Genomic DNA, 17,056 nt, shown 5'->3' with positions numbered 1-17,056 from the left:
TGGTGCCCTGGCTGTTGGCGGCGAGCAGCGCGGGGCGGTCGGGGGCGGCGCGCCAGCAGACGGCGGACACGAACTCGGAGGGCTCCTCGTCGCGACGCTCGCGCTCCAGGAAGCCGCGCAGCGCCTCGAACTTGTAGACGAGCAGAGGCCGCGACAGGCCGCTGTAGTACACGTACAGCGAGTTGTTCTCGGAGCCGCAGGCGAGGTAGCGGCCGTCAGTCGCGAGGCCCACGAAGTTCTTCTCGTTAGCGTGGCCGGTGAAGGAGCGCACGCAGCGCGGCGACTCGACGCGCCACAGCTTCAGCTGCGAGTCGGTGGAGGCAGAGAGCAGCGTGCGCGCGTCTAGGAACTTGACGTAGGAGACGGCCTTGCGGTGGTCGCGGAAGACGGCGAGCGGCAGGCGGGGCGCGCGCAGGTCGTAGTAGTGCACGCAGTGGTCGGCGCTGCCGAAGGCGAGGTGGCAGGAGGAGGCGGGGTTGAAGCGCACGCAGCACACGTTGAACTTGGCCTCGAGCGTGGCGACGGAGCGCTCCGTGTTGAGCGCCCACAGCTTGACGCGCGCGTCGTCCGACCCGGAGGCCAGCAGGCGCACGTCGGTGCGGTTGAAGTGCACCGACCAGCAGCGCTTGTCGTGCTCCTGCAGCGCGCGCGTGCGCGTGCCCGCCGCCGCGTCCCACACGCTCACCGTGCCCTCGTAGTCCGCAGACGCCAGCACGTGCTTGTGGTACGCGTTCCACGACACGCACGACACCTTGTGCGCGCACTGCATCTCCGCGCACGGGTAGTGCACGTCCACCGCGTCGCGCACCACCGACTCGAACTCGAACACCTGCCCCCCCACACACACAAACACACAGACTGAATGCGCACGTTATCTCACATACATACACGTACACGCACAGCCACACTGCACACCACGCACCTTGATGCGCTTGGTGACGCCGGCGATGGCGAAGAACTCGTTGTCCTTGTCGAACTCGATGGTGGACACGATGGTGGAGTAGTTGATGGCGTCGCTGCAGTAGGCGAGCGTGGCGAGGGGCCGCAGCGCCCGGTACCGCGTGAACGCCGCCAGGTCCGCGCGGAACGCCTCCAGCCCGCCGCAGGGCTCCACCGCGCCCGCGCCCGCGCCCCCCACACCCGACCCTGCCCCGCTCGCCGCTGTCACAGCCTCCCCGCCCTCCGGCGCGCGCTGGTCGCCCCCGCCCCCGCCGCCTCCCCCGCCCACACCTGCCAAATACCACCCGCTCCCTCAGACAACCGGTCTCCACTCGCCGTCTACAACATTCATAAGTATAATATATACAGTGCACTGACCTGCGGCGCTGGCTGCGCGCGACTCGAACGACATTTGCTGCGGCACCGCGTCGCCCTCGTTGGCGGCGGAGGAGGGCGCGGAGGTGGGCGCGGGCGTAGGCGCGGGGCCGGAGGGCGCGGCGGGCGGTGCGGGAGGGACGAGGCCCAGCCCCGGCGTGGGCGTGGCCGAGCTCGAGCCTGGGAAGTACAGCTCGTCGGCGCGGTGCGCCAAGTAACACTGAAATTTACCCATGATTCGCATCTATTGCCCACAAAATCAAACATCCTCGCACGGTTGCATCGTTGTGTAGGCGGCATCTAGTGTTAACCTGCACGAAGTCATCAAAGTGCGTGGTGAGGCGGCGCCAGCGCGCGGCCACCGCGTCGCCCCCGGCCGCACTGCCCGGACCACCCGCGAAGCTCTCCTCCTCCTCCTCCGCGCGCCGCTCCTCCGCACCTGAGGTACAATGTGACGAGATGTATCACACTTATGACACAGTAGCGACCTGGCCACGCCTGTGCGCAGTGTACATACAGTCCTGCTGCTCGGAGGCGTGGTCGAGCGCGTGCGGGGAGAGCGGCCGCTCGGACTCCGGCGCGCCGGCTTTCAGCTCGCGCAGCACGCGCCCCACCTGATCCAAGTCCTGCGTGCAATGGAACGCTGTCATATCACTTCTTTACATCGAGTACAAGTGATACCTTGGAAGCTCCGAAGTTACTGACCGATCTGACGAGCGTGGCCTCGCGCACCAGCTGGTCGAGCTGGTGGTGGCGCAGGCGCAGTAGCTGCGAGAGGAACTCATAGAGCAGGCGATGCTGCGCGGCGGCGGACTCCGCCTGCAGCAGCCGCTTGCGCCGCGTGAGCACATCCAGCATTCCGTCCACCTCGGCCAGGCCCAGATGACGCGCCTCCGCCGCCACGAGCGCGCGCAACCGCACGCCCTCCGCCGCCTCGCCCGTCGGTGGCGCCGGCCGCGCTCGCAGCTTGCGCCGCGCCACCAGCTCGTTGAGCAGGAAGTTGGGGAAGATGTGCTCGCGCGAGGCGAGGGCGGCGCCGCACTTGGGGCAACGGCGCTGCAACTCCACCGACTTGGCGATGCAGGCGTAGCAGAAAGAGTGGCCGCAGCGCGTCACGTACGCCTCGTTGATCAGCTCGAAGCAGACGGGGCACAGCAGCTCACAGTCCTTGTCCTCCAGCGAGCCGCCCAGGCCGCCCAGAGCTGCGCTGCCGCCTCCCGGGCCAGCGCCGGCGCCGCCCACGCTTGCTGCTGTGCCGGACATTACCGCTGCCCTAGCACAATGATCATATATTTTAGCAATGGTTTTATGTTGTAAGAGAGATAGAAATTGTTAAAATTTGCTATACTTTTTAATTAAAAACCTGTGTTGGAAAGTACTTCAGGTCAGTAATTCACTGTCACCTATAATGCGATTGACATTCACAAATGCTCTGAAATCTTTAGTAGCATGTAGTCACTAGAATACACTGAAATAGACTACTGCCCATAGACATCCACTATTGCAGATGGATAGACAACATTTATGTTTGACAGAGAAGAAGAAGAGATAGAGAATATTTCTCCTTGCTATGTGTCACCACCTCTACCAAATTCCCACACTCTTCCATCCAAATTTAAAACAACATGCCTAGAGTAATAGTGTTTCACCATTCAGAAAACAAATTAAAGAGAAATTACCGTGGATTAACACAATGTTCATTTATTTATACTAAAATCTAACAGTCCCTTTGACATGCTTTCAACCGTAAACAGAACATAAACGCATACAGTTGACCTGCTTTAGATTCCAGGGTAAATTTAGATGTTAATCAATATGAAACATAATATTGATTGCTTCATTCTCATATAAAACTTACCTTACTTGTAATTTTCTAACAGACAAAAGTACTTACGATTTAAGCAATGATTATATTGTGAAGATAGTTGAAGCCGCATACTAATAATTCTTGGTGGCCATAAGGCCGCGTTAAATCAAGATCTTTGCACATAAATACAACCATTAGCACAGCCTCCGCCCTCTGCTATCAGTTCACTATAATGTGTGTACAGTGAAATTCACATAAGATATTCGGGTGAATATATGAAGTTAACACAAAGTTTGTTGATTTATCACTAAAAACTTGATATTCTTGTTAAAAACTTGCAATAAGCAAAAGAAGCAATCAGCGAGCAACATGCCAATTTGTCAATTCTTTTAGATTTTGATGTTTTTTGGTATTGCCGTCAATCAAAATCAACATTGCCAAAAATTGCTACTGAAAAAAAAACTTGAAAACGCGACGTGAAGACTTTTGATATTAAAAATGTGCTTAATTACTTTGTTTTATCATTTTGTTGGCTCATATTATGTTAATATAGCCACTTTTGATATATAATTATATTTCTGATTTAAATGAATGCCATCACATGCTGCAATTTTTTGCCCTTTTGTTGCAATCTGTCACAGCCTTCTTTCAAGTTTAAATAGCTCCATCTATTATCAATAGAGTACAACAAACAAACATGGCTGACCCAACCCTCGAGTGCTGTTTTATCCATGTAGCAAACGCCATTTTGCTATTATTACAGTAGGTGCATTATCTTTCGTCAACAATGTAATATTCGGAATGAAATGTTTGTTAGATTTTTCGTGTATTTGTGATATGTAAGGTGATAATTGACCACATATATAAAAACTAGGATTATGGAGGAATCTAACGAGGAGGCCAATGTCGTTCCCGGTGAGTCTAGTGCTTCAAAAATAAGCTAGATATTGAGAGTGTCTCGAGTGTGAGGTCGAGTAACGTTAGCCTTCCCGGTTTCAGAACTCTACTTTCTGATAGCGAAATTTCTCTCCGGGGGCCCTCTGAAGGAGACTGCGAAGGTAAATATGATTCTAATACTATTGTTTATAATAAATCAAGTGTTAAAAATACTAACGGAGACTTTTTACTCCGCAGACTTTACTGAAAGAGCTCGAGCGCGTAGAGGTAAGTCTGAGCTTTTCCTAGTGCCGGGTTTGAAGCTTAGTGTTGTTTTGATCGCAAACGCACGTGGCTACGGCTGTCAAACTCGCTGAAAGTTTACTGAAAAGTTTTACACTTCCGCGCTGTTGCAGGTGCTGCCCAGACGGCTCGACTGGGAGGGCAACGAACACACGCAGTCTTACGATGAATTGGTCAGTGTATTATAATTTTGTTTACTAAAACAGCTGTTTATTATCATTTTGAACTCGCTTATAACAAGGGAAATAGTAAAAATGTTGTGAAATCGGAATATTTCTTATATCGTGTCCTATACGAAAATGAACGTGAAAATATGGTGGAAATACGAGAAAAATACTTATATGACCATTCATTGATAAAAATTAAGTTTTTCACTTAATTTAAGAAAAAAATGTTAATCATGCATCAGGATTCTAACAACTCGTAATGTGTGAAGCAACTATCCTTTACTTTCGTACGGTTTTCGCTGTGTTGCATCTCGCTCTAACCCGAGTCAGCGCTCGATCTCTATCGGTATTGGCTCTCCGTCGCTGTCGTCACGACTCAATGGCCGTCGAACCAATGGCGCCGAATTTAGAATCATTCTTTTAACCATTTAAGATTTTATCTTTGTTTTAAAATTAAAAAGAAAAAAGTAAGAACTAAAAATTAAACATCACTACGTATGTAATAACATTAAATAATTCTACCATGAACTGACTCGTATCTATTTTATTTACAAACTTAAACTAAAACATAACATCAACTTAGCATAAAACCAATTTTTCATCAGTTTATTATTTTGTTAATTATTTATTCAGAGAATTTAAACTGATTGTAGTTAGAATAGGTTTTTCTTGCATTTTACTCAGGCGGCACAACACAATGACATGTCGTGGCGGCGGCTGGCGGCGGTGTGCGAGCGCGCGCTGCAGCTGGCCAGCAGCGGCGCCCTGGCCACCAATGGCAACCCGAGCAGTACAGCAGTGGCCACCCCCGCCGCCGCTATCGGCGTGGCCGGTGTGGCCAGTGCGAGCAGCGTGGCCAGTGAGCCGCAGATGAGACTCCGAGCGCGCTTGTCTCTGCTCAGCGAGTCTCTGGTCAGACCGAAACCTAAGTACTCCATGCACAAGCCGGATCATTCTCTCGGTAACTTTATTTTATTATTAAACTATTATGGCTACTATCACACAGTGTACCTCTTTATCAAAGGCCAGAAATTCCATTTATATATTACTTTACATTACGTTACAATTCGATAATATTTTAAAATATAGTATTCAATTTTGTGTTGTTTTGTGAAACTCCTTGCCTGGTGTGAGTTGTGGGAATGTTGTGTGTCAGTGCGGCGGCTGGTGCGGCGCGAGCTGGGCGGCTGCGGGCGCGTGTTCCCCGCGCGGCTGCTCTCCGGCCTGCAGCTGCAGCGACGCACGCTGGGTCACCTCTCCGCCGTCTACTGCCTCGTCTTCGACTGCACCGGACGATACGTTGTCACTGTTAGTGTATTTACGCTATGTCGCACTCGCTGCGGAGGTGTGCATACGAAGGTTTATAATTGGACGTGTATGTGAGCAGGGTGCGGACGACCTGCTGGTGAAGGTGTGGTGCGCGCTGGACGGGCGGCTGCTGAGCACGCTGCGCGGTGCGGGCGCGGAGATCACGGACGTGTGCGTGTCGCCGGACGGCGCGCTGCTCGCCGCCGGCTCCGTGGAGCGCCTCGTGCGCGTCTGGTGCCTCGCCACCGGCGCCCCGCGCGCCGTGCTGCACGCGCACGCCGGCACCATCACCTCGGTGAGCACGCGCACCTCGCCGCCGCGTTCCGTCCTCTGCATCCGCTCTACATGTGTGTGTGCGCGCAGGTGCACTGGTCGGCGGCGGCGCACGGCGACGTGCGGTGGCTCGCCTCCACGTCGACGGACGGCTCGGTGGCGTTCTGGACATGCGCGGCGGACGGGCAGTTCCTGTCGCAGCCGGTGCAGTTCGTGGAGCGCATGAGGCCCGGCGCTTGCCACATGATCTGTGCCGCCTGGTCCGCGGGGGGCGCCTTCCTCGCCGCCGGCAGCGCCGACCACCACGTGCGCATCTACCACGTCGAGGCAGCGGGCCCGCGCAGGGTGAGTGATGATACCTGCAGCCGCTACCGTTGTACGGTGGGGACGAGGTGGTGAGCGTGCGCGTGCGCAGGTGCTGGAGCAGGCGGTGCACGGGGACGCGGTGGACTCGCTGGCCTGGGCGCACCGCGGGCTGCGCCTGGTGTCGGGGAGCAAGGACGGCAGCGCGGCGCTGTGGACGCTGCATGCGACGCAGTGGCGCCACCACCTGCTGCAGGACCACACCAAGCGTCTTAAGGTCACCATGGTGTGCTGGGACCGCAGCGACGCCTACGTCATGACCGCCGTCTCCGACAACACAGTGCGGGTGAGCGAGACGCGCAGTGTGTGCGAGGTGTGCGGTGCACACAGCTGTGAGCGTCACTAATGTGTGCGTGTGGTGCAGGTGTGGTGCTCGCGCACGTGCCGGCAGGTGCGCGTGCTGAGCGGACACCGGGACGAGGCGTACGTGCTGGAGGCGCACCCCTTCCTGCCGCACGTGCTGCTCTCCGCCGGACACGACGGCCAGCTGTTCGTGTGGGACGCGGAGGCGGGGGAGGTCGGCTCTCCCACTCACATACACGCTAAGCGAGAAAGAAGTAGTTATATATCTGTTGCCGTCTGTAAGAAAGGATGCTTTTGCATGTGTGTAGGTGCTGGCCAAGTTTCACAACCGCATCGATGGTCAGGGGGACGGCGCCATCTTCGACGCGAAGTGGGGTACGGGCTGCAGCGTGGCGGCGTCCGACTCGCACGGCCACCTGCTGCTGCTGGGCCTCGGCCTCGGACACCGCCTGCTGCGGCAGCTGCCCCCGGAGCTGTTCTTCCACACTGACTACCGCCCGCTCGGTACGTACTCACTCGCGCTCGCGGCTGCGTCCATTCATGACTCGACTGTCATAGTAACATTGGAGTTTGTTTGCAGTGCGAGACGCGCTGGGCGGAGCGCTGGACGAGCAGACGGAAACGCCCCCGCACCTGATGCCGCCGCCCTTCCTGGTGGACGTGGAGGGCGCCCCGCACGCGCCCGCGCTGCAAAGGCTGGTGCCGGGGCGCGAGCGGCTGGCGCTGCGGCCCGTGCTGCCGCGCACCGCCCCCGCCGCCGCGCCCAGCGCCCCGCCCGCCCCGCTCGGCCCCTGGCGCGGCGAGGGAGTGCGCCACACCGCCGGCTCCTGGCAGCGCGACGAGGACCACCTGCCGCCCTGCACGCGCCCCCTCGTGCCCCCTCTGCCCGACTCCGTCAAACAGAGGATCGAGCAGGCGAGGTGAGGGCTCCTTATAACACATGAGACAATGTCGACCGACAGGCGCGCAGAACAGCTTTAATTTAAGCATGTACTGATGTTTGTTAGTTGCGAGATGAACGAGTGGGAGAGCGCGTGGTACTGGCGCGAGATGCGGCGCCGCCCGGTCATGATCAGCACCGCGCCCGACGGACCCGCGCGCCGCCCCGGCCGCCGCCCCCGCTCCGCGCGCGCCCCGCCCCAACCCCCGCCCGCCATACGACCCACGCCCGCTGTACGTACACGCACACACACGCGCACGCACGCACGCACACTATCACGTGTTGTATGAATCTATATGTCTGTGTGTGTGTGTCAGATGATGCGCGTGGAGGAGTCCCCGTCGTCGGAGAGTTCTAGCGAGACGTCGGACTCGAGCGTGCGGCTGGAGGGCACCTCGGGCAGCGAGCACTCCTCGCGCTCCGCCGCCTCGCGCACGCGCCGCCCTCCTGATGCACGCGCAAGAGCACGAGCACGCGCACACGCGCTCTGCACCGACAGGTACCTGCCCACTCTCCTCACCCACCACACACTGCACACCACTAATTTAATTATATTATTTATTGTCACTAGCATACGTCCGGAAGTGATCGTTACCACAAAGTGAGTTCATTCAAACTCTATTAATATCGTATCTCTGTCATCTATTCATTATTCAAATATCACGTATATTAATATGAGATGTCTCTCAGTAGCTTACGCGCGCCAGGGAATACCGACGAGTGAGTTCCATTTGAGACGTATTCATATATAAACAAGGCAAATTAAACTCTATCACAAGGGTATAGAGTTGTAACTGTATGTTTTTTATCAGTTCATCGTCATCGCAGTACTCGGACTGGGAGGCGGGGCCGGCGCTGGCTCCGCCCGCACGCGCACGTCGCAGGCCACAGCCCACCGCCAGGTTCGTATTCTTTCGGACAAAAAGTTAAGCAATTGTTAGAGTTGTATTAAGTTAACAATATGTTACAGGTACAGTCCCAGTACTACGACAACAAAACGCGTCGCTACCACCGCTCAGAGCGGACTCGCAAGTGCGGCCGATGGCGGCGGTGCGAGCGGTGTCGCCGAGCCGGCTGAGCAGGCGGGCGGTGCGGGGGGTGCGGCGAGTGGTGGGGGTGCGGGGGGCGAGCTGCCGGAGGCGTACCGCGTGGGGGAGTGGCTGACGGCGGTGTCTCCGCGCAAGGCGCCCTACCAGCCCCAGATGGGCGACCACCTCATGTACTTCAGACTGGTCGGTCACTATCCTGACTTGTATGAGATATCACTAAATAGATAAATATTTGCCTACTCTATTTCTTACAAGGTGTCGCACGCGACTTCGTTAGCGCGGTATTAAGCTTAGTAGGTTATTAATTATTTCAAATGATATTCTACATCTGTGTCAAATTTCATGAAATCTTTTAAAAAGCATCCATCCATACAAAATAAGATAAATCCTGCTCGAAGGACTAATTTCAATATAAACTTAGTTACTTACAAGATGCTAGATATAATGGTTAGCACATGAAGTAGTTTGTCTATCTGTCTGATGTGTATGTTGGTGGTGCAGGGTCACCAGCGGTACTTCGAGGCGGTGGCGGAGAAGGACGTGTACAAGATCAACTCTCGCGACAAGCCCTGGGACAGGATGCATATATACGTGAGTCTCTCATATATTTAACTTTTCTAAATGTAACAGGATGCAGTCGGGAAATGATAAATAAAGTAATATGTGTATTGTGTTGTTACAGGAGTGCGAGTCGGTGAAGGTGGTCGGCATGAAGTACGTGATAAAGCCCCCGCGTGTGGTCAGCCTGCGCCTGGCGAGCTCGCTGCCGACCAGCGGGACGGGGGCGGGGGGCGCGGGGGCAGCAAGGGGGGGACGCACCTTCACCGTGCGCTACCACGACATGCCCGACGTGATAGACTTCCTCGTGCTGAAGCAGCAGTACGACGCCGCGGTGGAGCGCAGGTGGGGCCCGGGGGACAGATTCCGCTGCATGATAGACGACTCCTGGTGGACCGGCATCGTGCTGGAGCGCACGGGGGCCGCGGACTCGGAGGAGGAGGAGGAGGCGGGTGTGGGCGCGGGCGCGGGCGAGGCGGGGGCGCGGCGGTGGGCGCGCGAGGCGGCCGCGCACTTCCTGTCGCTGCGCGTGCGCTGGGACAACGGCGAGGTGGAGCGCCTCTCGCCCTGGGACCTCGAGCCTGTGGACCCGCAAAGGTACAGCTACTGTTTGTATGCAATGTGTGTAGAGAGGTGTGTGATGTGACGTGGTGTGAGGTGCAGACTGCCGGCGGAGGCTGGGGGCGCGGTGCCGGTGCTGAGCTCGGAGCTGGCGGGGGCGCTGCGGCGCGCGGAGACACACGAGTGGGCGGCGGGTGCGTGCCGGCACATCGCGCGACATCTCGCGCTCGCCATGTCGCTGTCCGCCGCCGAGCCCTTCGCCGCGCCGGTAGACCTGCAGCGCTACCCCACATACGCCCGCCTCGTGCCCTACCCGGTGGACCTCTCCACTATCAGAGCGCGCTTCGAAAACCTGGTCAGTGGACAACATCAACTCATTACAACTACCACTCTCACGAGTGTTGTTTTACCTTCCGAAACATTTTTTCAGTGTATTTGCCACTTTGATATAAAAAACCATCCTGCTTGAAGGAGCACGTTGTAAGAAGCATTGTTTATGTGTATGTATGTATGTATGTATGTATGTATGTGCAGTACTACAGACGCGCGGCGGCGGCGCAGTTCGACGTGCGCTGCATCGCCAGCAATGCGGAGCGCTTCAACGAGCCGCACTCGCCCATTGTGAGACAAGCGCGTCTCGTCACTGACCTGCTGCTGCACATCATCAGGTACACGACAAATCTTATTAGGAACACCTATCAAGATGTTCTCCTTCACAGTAAGAAGATAGGATAAACACATAGGAACATGGCGGAACTTCCAATCCAGTATTACAAATCAAGTTCTTGACTTTTGAACCATGAAATAGGTTTATTATATTGTGTGTTACAGCAACTGGCGCAATGTGGACGTGGTGGGCAAGTACCACGAGCTGGCCGCCGCATACCAGTCCTCTGATGACGAGCCCCTCGCCGCCGCACTCACCAAGGTCACACACACACACACACACACACACACACACACACATACATACAAGTGACAATTACACACAAGAAGATGGATGTATGTTGATGGTGTTGTGTTGCAGAAGAGAGCGAGCAGCGGCGGGTCGCGCTGGGTGTCCGCATGCACGGAGCTGCTCAACGAGCTGAGCGCCTCCGCTGATGCAGAGCCCTTCCGCCAGCCGGTCAGCCCGCACCAGGCACCTGGTAACCCCCACCTCATTACTCTCTTCTACATTTTTACTTTCCTACTACCTGTGTTAACTTAAAGCTTATGTATGTATGTATGTATGTGCAGACTACCAGCGCGTGGTGCGCACTCCGATGGACCTGGGCACTGTGCGGGCGCGGCTGAGCGGCGGCGTGTACACGCGCGCTGAACACTTCGCGCGAGACCTGCGCCTCGTCTTCTCCAACAGCCGCCTCTACAACACCAACAAGCGCAGCAGAGTGCGTATCTTATCTCCAATCTGTCTATCTTAACGCTTTTATCACATTGACGAGGTGTTTACCAGCTTAAAGGGTTACCGGTAACCAAAAATGTTCTTACTTCTAAAACTCGTCCATTTTGTAACTTATGACCTGAGCTCTTGTAGCAATTTCTTACTTTTTTAATTAATAAATTTAACATTTAGCCGTTTTGTTGTGATATTTGCCGAAAGCAATGAGATATCTGTTGATGACAGTAAGATATTTATATGTATGACGTAGATCTACTCTATGACCGTGCGGCTGTCGTCACTGTTCGAGGCGTTGTGGGCGCGCGTCAGCATGGAGTGCTGCCGCACGCGCAGCTCCACGCGCAGCACGACGCGCGCCCAGCACGCCGGCACGCGCTCGCGCAGTGCACGACGCACGCGACGCGCAGCACGACACACGCGACGCGCTGCACGACTCGCGCGCAACGGTACACACACACACACACACACACGTGCTGTCTTACAACGAAACATACATACAAATTTGTAAAATAAATGATGATATAAAATTGTTGTTTGTATGTCAGAGAGTGTGCGAGACAAGTCCTCGGAGGAGGAGGAGGTGCGGGGTGCGGGGCGCAGCGCCAGCTCGGAGTCGGAGCCCCTCGCGGCCACGTCGCGCCGCGTGCACGCGCACACGCATCCCTCTGACAACGACACCCCGCCACTCGCCAACCACAAGGGTAAATATATATCTACATTCTAATTTATTATCTTGTCCTCTGTAGAATTATATACTTTACTAGATTTGTTCTACTTCAAGGCAAAGGCGTGGGCAAGAAGAGCAAGACGCACAGCGCGGAGCCCGCCCCCTCCACAAGCCACGCCCCCATGCTTTTCTCGACAGGTACGTCATCTTATATGGGACTAAATTTACTCGATTCACGCATATCTTTATATTTAAACAATGATAAATGTTTTTCCAGAAGAATCGGTGGCGAACGGTACGATGTCTGACTCGGATGGCGCGTCTGATGTGGAGGCGGGCGCGGGGGCGGAGTCCGGGGGCGTGTCCGAGGGTGAGGCGGGGTCGGGGCGCGGCTCGGAGCGGTCACACATCGAGGTGTTGGAGGAGGAGCTGGCGGACGACGAGGTTGAACTCACGTACGAACCGCCGCAGCTGCACGTGAGTATTGTGGCATGAGTGTCATGTGTGTGTGTGTCATGAGACATTTGATAGATGTGATATGTTGTACAGAGGACGCAACGCAAACGTGTACGCAGACGCAGCTCGGACAGCAGCGCGGGTCGCCGCACACGTCGCCCTCACAAACGGTAACCACACAATATGCAAACTTATGCACATATCTATTGAGTTCAAACTATAATAAACACAAAAGATACTGTTCCATTATCTTATATATAACATTCTCGTGTCACAATTTGTCGTTCCCATACTCCTCCGAAACGTCTTGACCGATTCTCATGAAATTTTGTGAGCATATTGAGTATTCACCCTTCTACGATCAACCCTTATTTAAACCCTTTTTAATAGCCATTTTAGTAATTTAATCATTTTTCATCTCCGGTCGATAACTGATCAATCGTCATTTAATTATTTTTTATATATCTACGCGGCCGGAGTCGCGGGTGACAGCTAGTTATACTATAAATATGATAATATGTCGATGACTAAGGTATATTTATATGTGTTTGTCAGTGTTCGCGAGCGGTTCACGTCCGCGTCGTGTTCGTCGTCGGATTCGTGCTCGGGGTCGGGCTCCGCGTCAGGGTCGGGCTCCGCGTCGGGCAGCTCGGGGTCGCGGCGCTCCGGGCGACGCTACGAGTCAGATCGCTCATACCGGCCGCGGTACTCTACTGATGATGACGCGCCGCTGCTGCTGTACAGGTCACCATACACACATCCAACTATACGTTGAGACCCCCGGGGGGTCAATGTTGTTTAAGTGTACGCAGGGGGTTGTATAATAATTTTGCCAACTTTGGGGGTCGTAACAAAAAGAAAGTTGCATTTTATTCTGATATAATATCTGAACATGGACTCCATGTTCACATACTATTTTGTATTGTAAAAAATGTTTGTCCTATACAGAAAAATGTTGACCATTAACACATTAGATGTAAAACTGTGTGTATTTATTGATGTATGTTTGTGTGCATGTAGACAAAGACAGGAGGAAAGCGAGGAGGTGGCGGGACCATCGCGACGTGGACACGCCAGGGTGAGTGTCACATCTACACATTGTTATTGAACTACATTGTGTATATCTAATATTGTTTGTATAACAATCTCTTTGTATGCAAACTTCTTCACATCTAACAATCTCGTGTATTGCAGAGCGTGTCGCTGCGCACGCGCCGCAGTCCTCGTCGCTACAACGAGGACAGCGAGGAGGACTCCATAGCTGCGATCAGCAAGCGTCTGCCGCACCACCATCACCACCAGCGGCATCAGCATCAGCTCGCGCGCCGCAGACAGCGACATGCGACACAGGTGACATGACGTCACATGACACATGACCACTGTGACTGCGCCAGTAGACTGATTGTTATTGTGTTGTGCAGGGTGCGAGCTCCACAGCGGCGCACACGAGCGACCACAACTACTTCAACGGACATGCGCACGCGCATTCACACGACGCGCACAACGGACACGGTCAGTATTTACATCTTACTTTATATATAGTACTAGTAAAAATAAAATTTATTAAAACAATGATAAAAAAAATCAAATTTCATAAAAATAAAGTGGCTTTTTGCGCGTATGTAGTTTAAATTGCGATTTGTAGTTCCTTAGCTCATTTAAATTCTTTGTGTTTTATTTATAATTTTCTTTTCAATATTACAGGTGACGCGGGCGTGTCCGGGGGTTCCGGGTCGGGAGGTTCAGCGGGTTCCGGGGGTCCGGTGTCGATATCGTCGCGGGGACGCGTGCGCAAGCTGACTGCCAAGGCACGCGGTCTACTGGGCAACTGAAGTATGGCCAACCTCTTCAGCTGGAGCCCCCTGCGATAACAGCGGCAGTAGCAGGGGGCTCCGCTGGAGCTGGGTGCCTGACCAATGTGTGAAGACATGTCACAGTGACAGTGTAATACTAGGAAAAGAATCAATATAAACTGGACGCCTTTTATAGTATTGTAAAGTGTTGTTGCCAAAGTGTGTCCAGTGAATGAAGACATGTGATAGTGACACTATACTAGAGACAAAGAGGTCAATAGGAGCTGGATGTTGTGGAAATGTAGTGATGTAGATCTTGAGTTGGATAAGTGACCAGTGAATGAAGATACCCGAATGATGTAACATAGTTGATGTACAATTATGAACTTAATAGTGTTGTGAAAATATTGCAATTGTTAGTAACTCAATTATCATAATTTTAAGGTGTTTTTGACAGCAAATAATGCAAAAATTGTTGGCGGCAAATGTTTTTTATATTACAAAATAATCTTCAAATATCTAAAAGACAGTCAAAACTGAGTTTGAATAGAACATGATTTAAATTTGTTTTTCAGACATATATGCTGTAAGACGCAAAACCTCTTGTACTTAACAAATGATATTCATAAAGTCATACAACAACAAATATGTTAATTTGAAATGGTACGTTTTTCTTATATCTATAACTGGATAAGCGAGAGTTCAAGGAACCCTAAAATTTATCTAGTATTTAGGCGTCTGTCTAAATCGAATTTCTCGCTTACGTAAGTTGTCTGTTCTAAATCTAACTACACTGACATATCCAGATTCAACTGTATTATTTTAAAGGTGATTTTAGAGTTACACAATATTACAACTTCTATAAAATATTTTAGAATAACTCGTAGCTATCATTGAATGATTTCTAGAAGTAGAAAGATTTTGTCTATCAGGTGTGATGATCAGCTTAACTTTAATACCAGCTTATGTTTTAATATGAAATGCAATAAGACTGACAACTGACTTAAAAGTTCAAATATCATGTACATGTCTATATTTTGTTTTGTTTCGAAACTATAGAAGTTGACTATGATGACATAGTCAATGTTGTTTCAAAGGCAATTAAAGAAATAACATAATGTAAAATATTAGAACATAACTGAAAAGTTACAAATCTATGGCTCCTATGTAAACTATCTTATGTTTGAAATATACATTTTTTAAGTAATTTAAAGCAACAGTAACTTGCCTCCCAGAGGCCTAGTTTAGTCCTCCTTCCCTTCCCACCCTTTTTCTTATAAGGAAAGGATAGGAAGTGAAAGGGGACTTTCCAGGTGAGAGGATGCATGGGAAGGTAAAATATTTTCTTTCTGTGCATCCTCTCCTCCGTCGATTAAAGGTAGGCAACGCATATGTAACAGCGTATGTCTATGGGCAACAGTCACTTCGCTATTTCAGCGATTTCATGTGGCCGCTCGCTCGTTTGCCACCTTATGATATAAAAAAAACAAAAATGAGTACTTATGAAGTTAATTTAAAAAACATAAAATGAATAAAATTTGGGGCTTATGTTAGTGTATGTAGGAGTCATCAAAATATTATTTATACTGACGTAAAACAAAATGTTGATGTAAAAAATGATCTCTACTATCAATGTTTGTTATGTAATACATAATGTGCTATATATAATTACTAGACAAGTTTTTATTTAATATTTGTCCATCTAAATACATAGATTGTAGAAACTTGCTCATTTTATTTTATCTGTATATAAGTTTTAGTTTATGATTTAATTTGTAAGGAAATCTTCTATATTTTGCGTTTACTAAAATATTTCAGTGTGACAACTAAACGAGAATTGATTTAGCAAATGTAATTTTGTACTGTAAATGACAATACTTAGTAAAATCATCTCAACAAACACTCACACATCCGGAATGGTTACTCTATCAGAAGTATTTTGAACTCCATGTTACATATGTCTATGGTTTGAAAAGACAATTCAATGCAAATGAATTATTTATTTATGTAACAAAATAATATGTAATTCTCCACTGTAGAGTTAAACAAAATTAAATCAGTATTTCATATTGCGATGCACTTGTACTATAATTTTTCTTCTCAAAGATACTTCCGAGGTGAATGTTTTACATATAAGTGTATGCACAATGTATAGACAAATGTATGCAGGATATTTTTTATTTAATTGATGTAACAAATTATGTAAATATTCTCATTTATATTTATTTTGGTGAACTGAAATTATTTAAGGACCTTTTATATATAACTAATTGTCCATTCTCTATAAAGTGATTGTATATGTGATGTTTAGAGTACCTGCATGTATAATATAGTCTAGTTTCATGTATGAACCAAGTTTCTTTAGTGATAATCACCTAAACTTGTGATAAATTATGTTTATACAAGCAATAGTTTACCGTTAATTGTAAAAATTGTTCTATACCCATTAGCCAATAGCAGACGTCCTTGTGCCCTCCGCCAATCAGAGGCCGTGACGTCACACGCTATTCTCTTCCGATTGGTCGCATGCGTGAACATGAACAGTGAAGACTGCATTGTACATCTTCTATTCTGATTTAGTACTTATGCGGGGATTATGTATTTTGTGATGTAAATTAAGTAATACTTGTCTGTCAAGTTGAATTCATTTTATTGTGGATCTTATGGCACTGGATTAGGCAATAATTTTGAATGAGTTGTATATTTCGTGTGTAAATATAGATGTACACCGTGTCGGTATGTTCAAACCAAAATAAATCGAATATTTTGTAATGTCCACTTTGCCTTTTATTTAACCAAAGACCTCACTGATCTTCCGATTTGAACTTTATATATAACATAACATATTCGTTTGCGGTTTAGGCAAGAAGTTAATTTTGTTGAATAGAAAAATAAAAGCGGTGTATAATCCTTAAC

General features: G+C 50.7%; 3 protein-coding genes across 3 annotated transcripts in view; 2 read left to right on the top strand and 1 right to left on the bottom strand.

The window, feature by feature from the left end:
- Positions 1-3,539, bottom strand: part of LOC106114788 (E3 ubiquitin-protein ligase RFWD2) — a 4,151-nt gene extending 612 nt beyond the window's left edge. Inside the window, exons 1-7 of the mRNA XM_013308107.1 lie at positions 3,209-3,539; positions 2,020-2,587; positions 1,832-1,940; positions 1,626-1,753; positions 1,318-1,534; positions 923-1,230; positions 2-829 (exon numbers count right to left, since the gene is read on the bottom strand). Coding sequence (XP_013163561.1) covers positions 2-829; positions 923-1,230; positions 1,318-1,534; positions 1,626-1,753; positions 1,832-1,940; positions 2,020-2,577 — 2,148 coding nt within the window. The 5' untranslated portion in view covers positions 2,578-2,587; positions 3,209-3,539. The remainder of the gene's footprint in view (position 1; positions 830-922; positions 1,231-1,317; positions 1,535-1,625; positions 1,754-1,831; positions 1,941-2,019; positions 2,588-3,208) is intronic.
- Positions 3,540-3,868: 329 nt separating this feature from the next.
- Positions 3,869-11,948, top strand: LOC106114779 (bromodomain and WD repeat-containing protein). The gene is made up of 25 exons (XM_013308101.1): positions 3,869-4,036; positions 4,121-4,179; positions 4,256-4,285; positions 4,414-4,473; positions 5,152-5,428; positions 5,624-5,775; positions 5,855-6,070; positions 6,139-6,393; positions 6,464-6,697; positions 6,776-6,928; positions 7,023-7,218; positions 7,295-7,634; positions 7,722-7,887; positions 7,972-8,153; positions 8,467-8,556; positions 8,625-8,886; positions 9,205-9,294; positions 9,386-9,858; positions 9,925-10,177; positions 10,357-10,490; positions 10,654-10,750; positions 10,850-10,970; positions 11,062-11,213; positions 11,475-11,670; positions 11,770-11,948. The coding sequence occupies exons 1-25, from the start codon at positions 4,000-4,002 to the stop codon at positions 11,946-11,948; spliced, it is 4,404 nt and encodes a 1,467-aa protein (XP_013163555.1). The 5' UTR covers positions 3,869-3,999.
- On the top strand, positions 11,627-15,432 carry LOC106116302 (la-related protein CG11505-like). The gene is made up of 10 exons (XM_013310083.1): positions 11,627-11,670; positions 11,770-11,925; positions 12,006-12,089; positions 12,169-12,368; positions 12,441-12,517; positions 12,903-13,091; positions 13,368-13,425; positions 13,542-13,697; positions 13,769-13,859; positions 14,052-15,432. The coding sequence occupies exons 3-10, from the start codon at positions 12,074-12,076 to the stop codon at positions 14,177-14,179; spliced, it is 915 nt and encodes a 304-aa protein (XP_013165537.1). The 5' UTR covers positions 11,627-11,670; positions 11,770-11,925; positions 12,006-12,073; the 3' UTR covers positions 14,180-15,432.
- Positions 15,433-17,056: the final 1,624 nt, after the last annotated feature.

The sequence above is a fragment of the Papilio xuthus genome, unplaced genomic scaffold (genome assembly GCF_000836235.2).
Source record: "Papilio xuthus unplaced genomic scaffold, Pxut_1.1 DF829660.1, whole genome shotgun sequence".
Lineage (NCBI taxonomy): Eukaryota > Metazoa > Arthropoda > Insecta > Lepidoptera > Papilionidae > Papilio > Papilio xuthus.
The sequence above is the reverse complement of the archived record's forward strand: the minus strand, read 5'-3'. Positions and strand labels throughout refer to the sequence as shown.

Bases quoted from the DNA above. Each gene is read 5' to 3' on its own strand.
- LOC106114779 (XM_013308101.1), top strand. From the start codon at position 4,000: ATGGAGGAATCTAACGAGGAGGCCAATGTCGTTCCCG. The intron at 9,295-9,385 runs GTGAGTCTCTCA...GTGTTGTTACAG, and splicing joins GGGACAGGATGCATATATAC to GAGTGCGAGTCGGTGAAGGT. The intron at 10,751-10,849 runs GTCACACACACA...GTTGTGTTGCAG, and splicing joins TCGCCGCCGCACTCACCAAG to AAGAGAGCGAGCAGCGGCGG.
- LOC106116302 (XM_013310083.1), top strand. The intron at 12,369-12,440 runs GTGAGTATTGTG...TATGTTGTACAG, and splicing joins ACGAACCGCCGCAGCTGCAC to AGGACGCAACGCAAACGTGT. The intron at 13,092-13,367 runs GTCACCATACAC...GTGTGCATGTAG, and splicing joins GCGCCGCTGCTGCTGTACAG to ACAAAGACAGGAGGAAAGCG.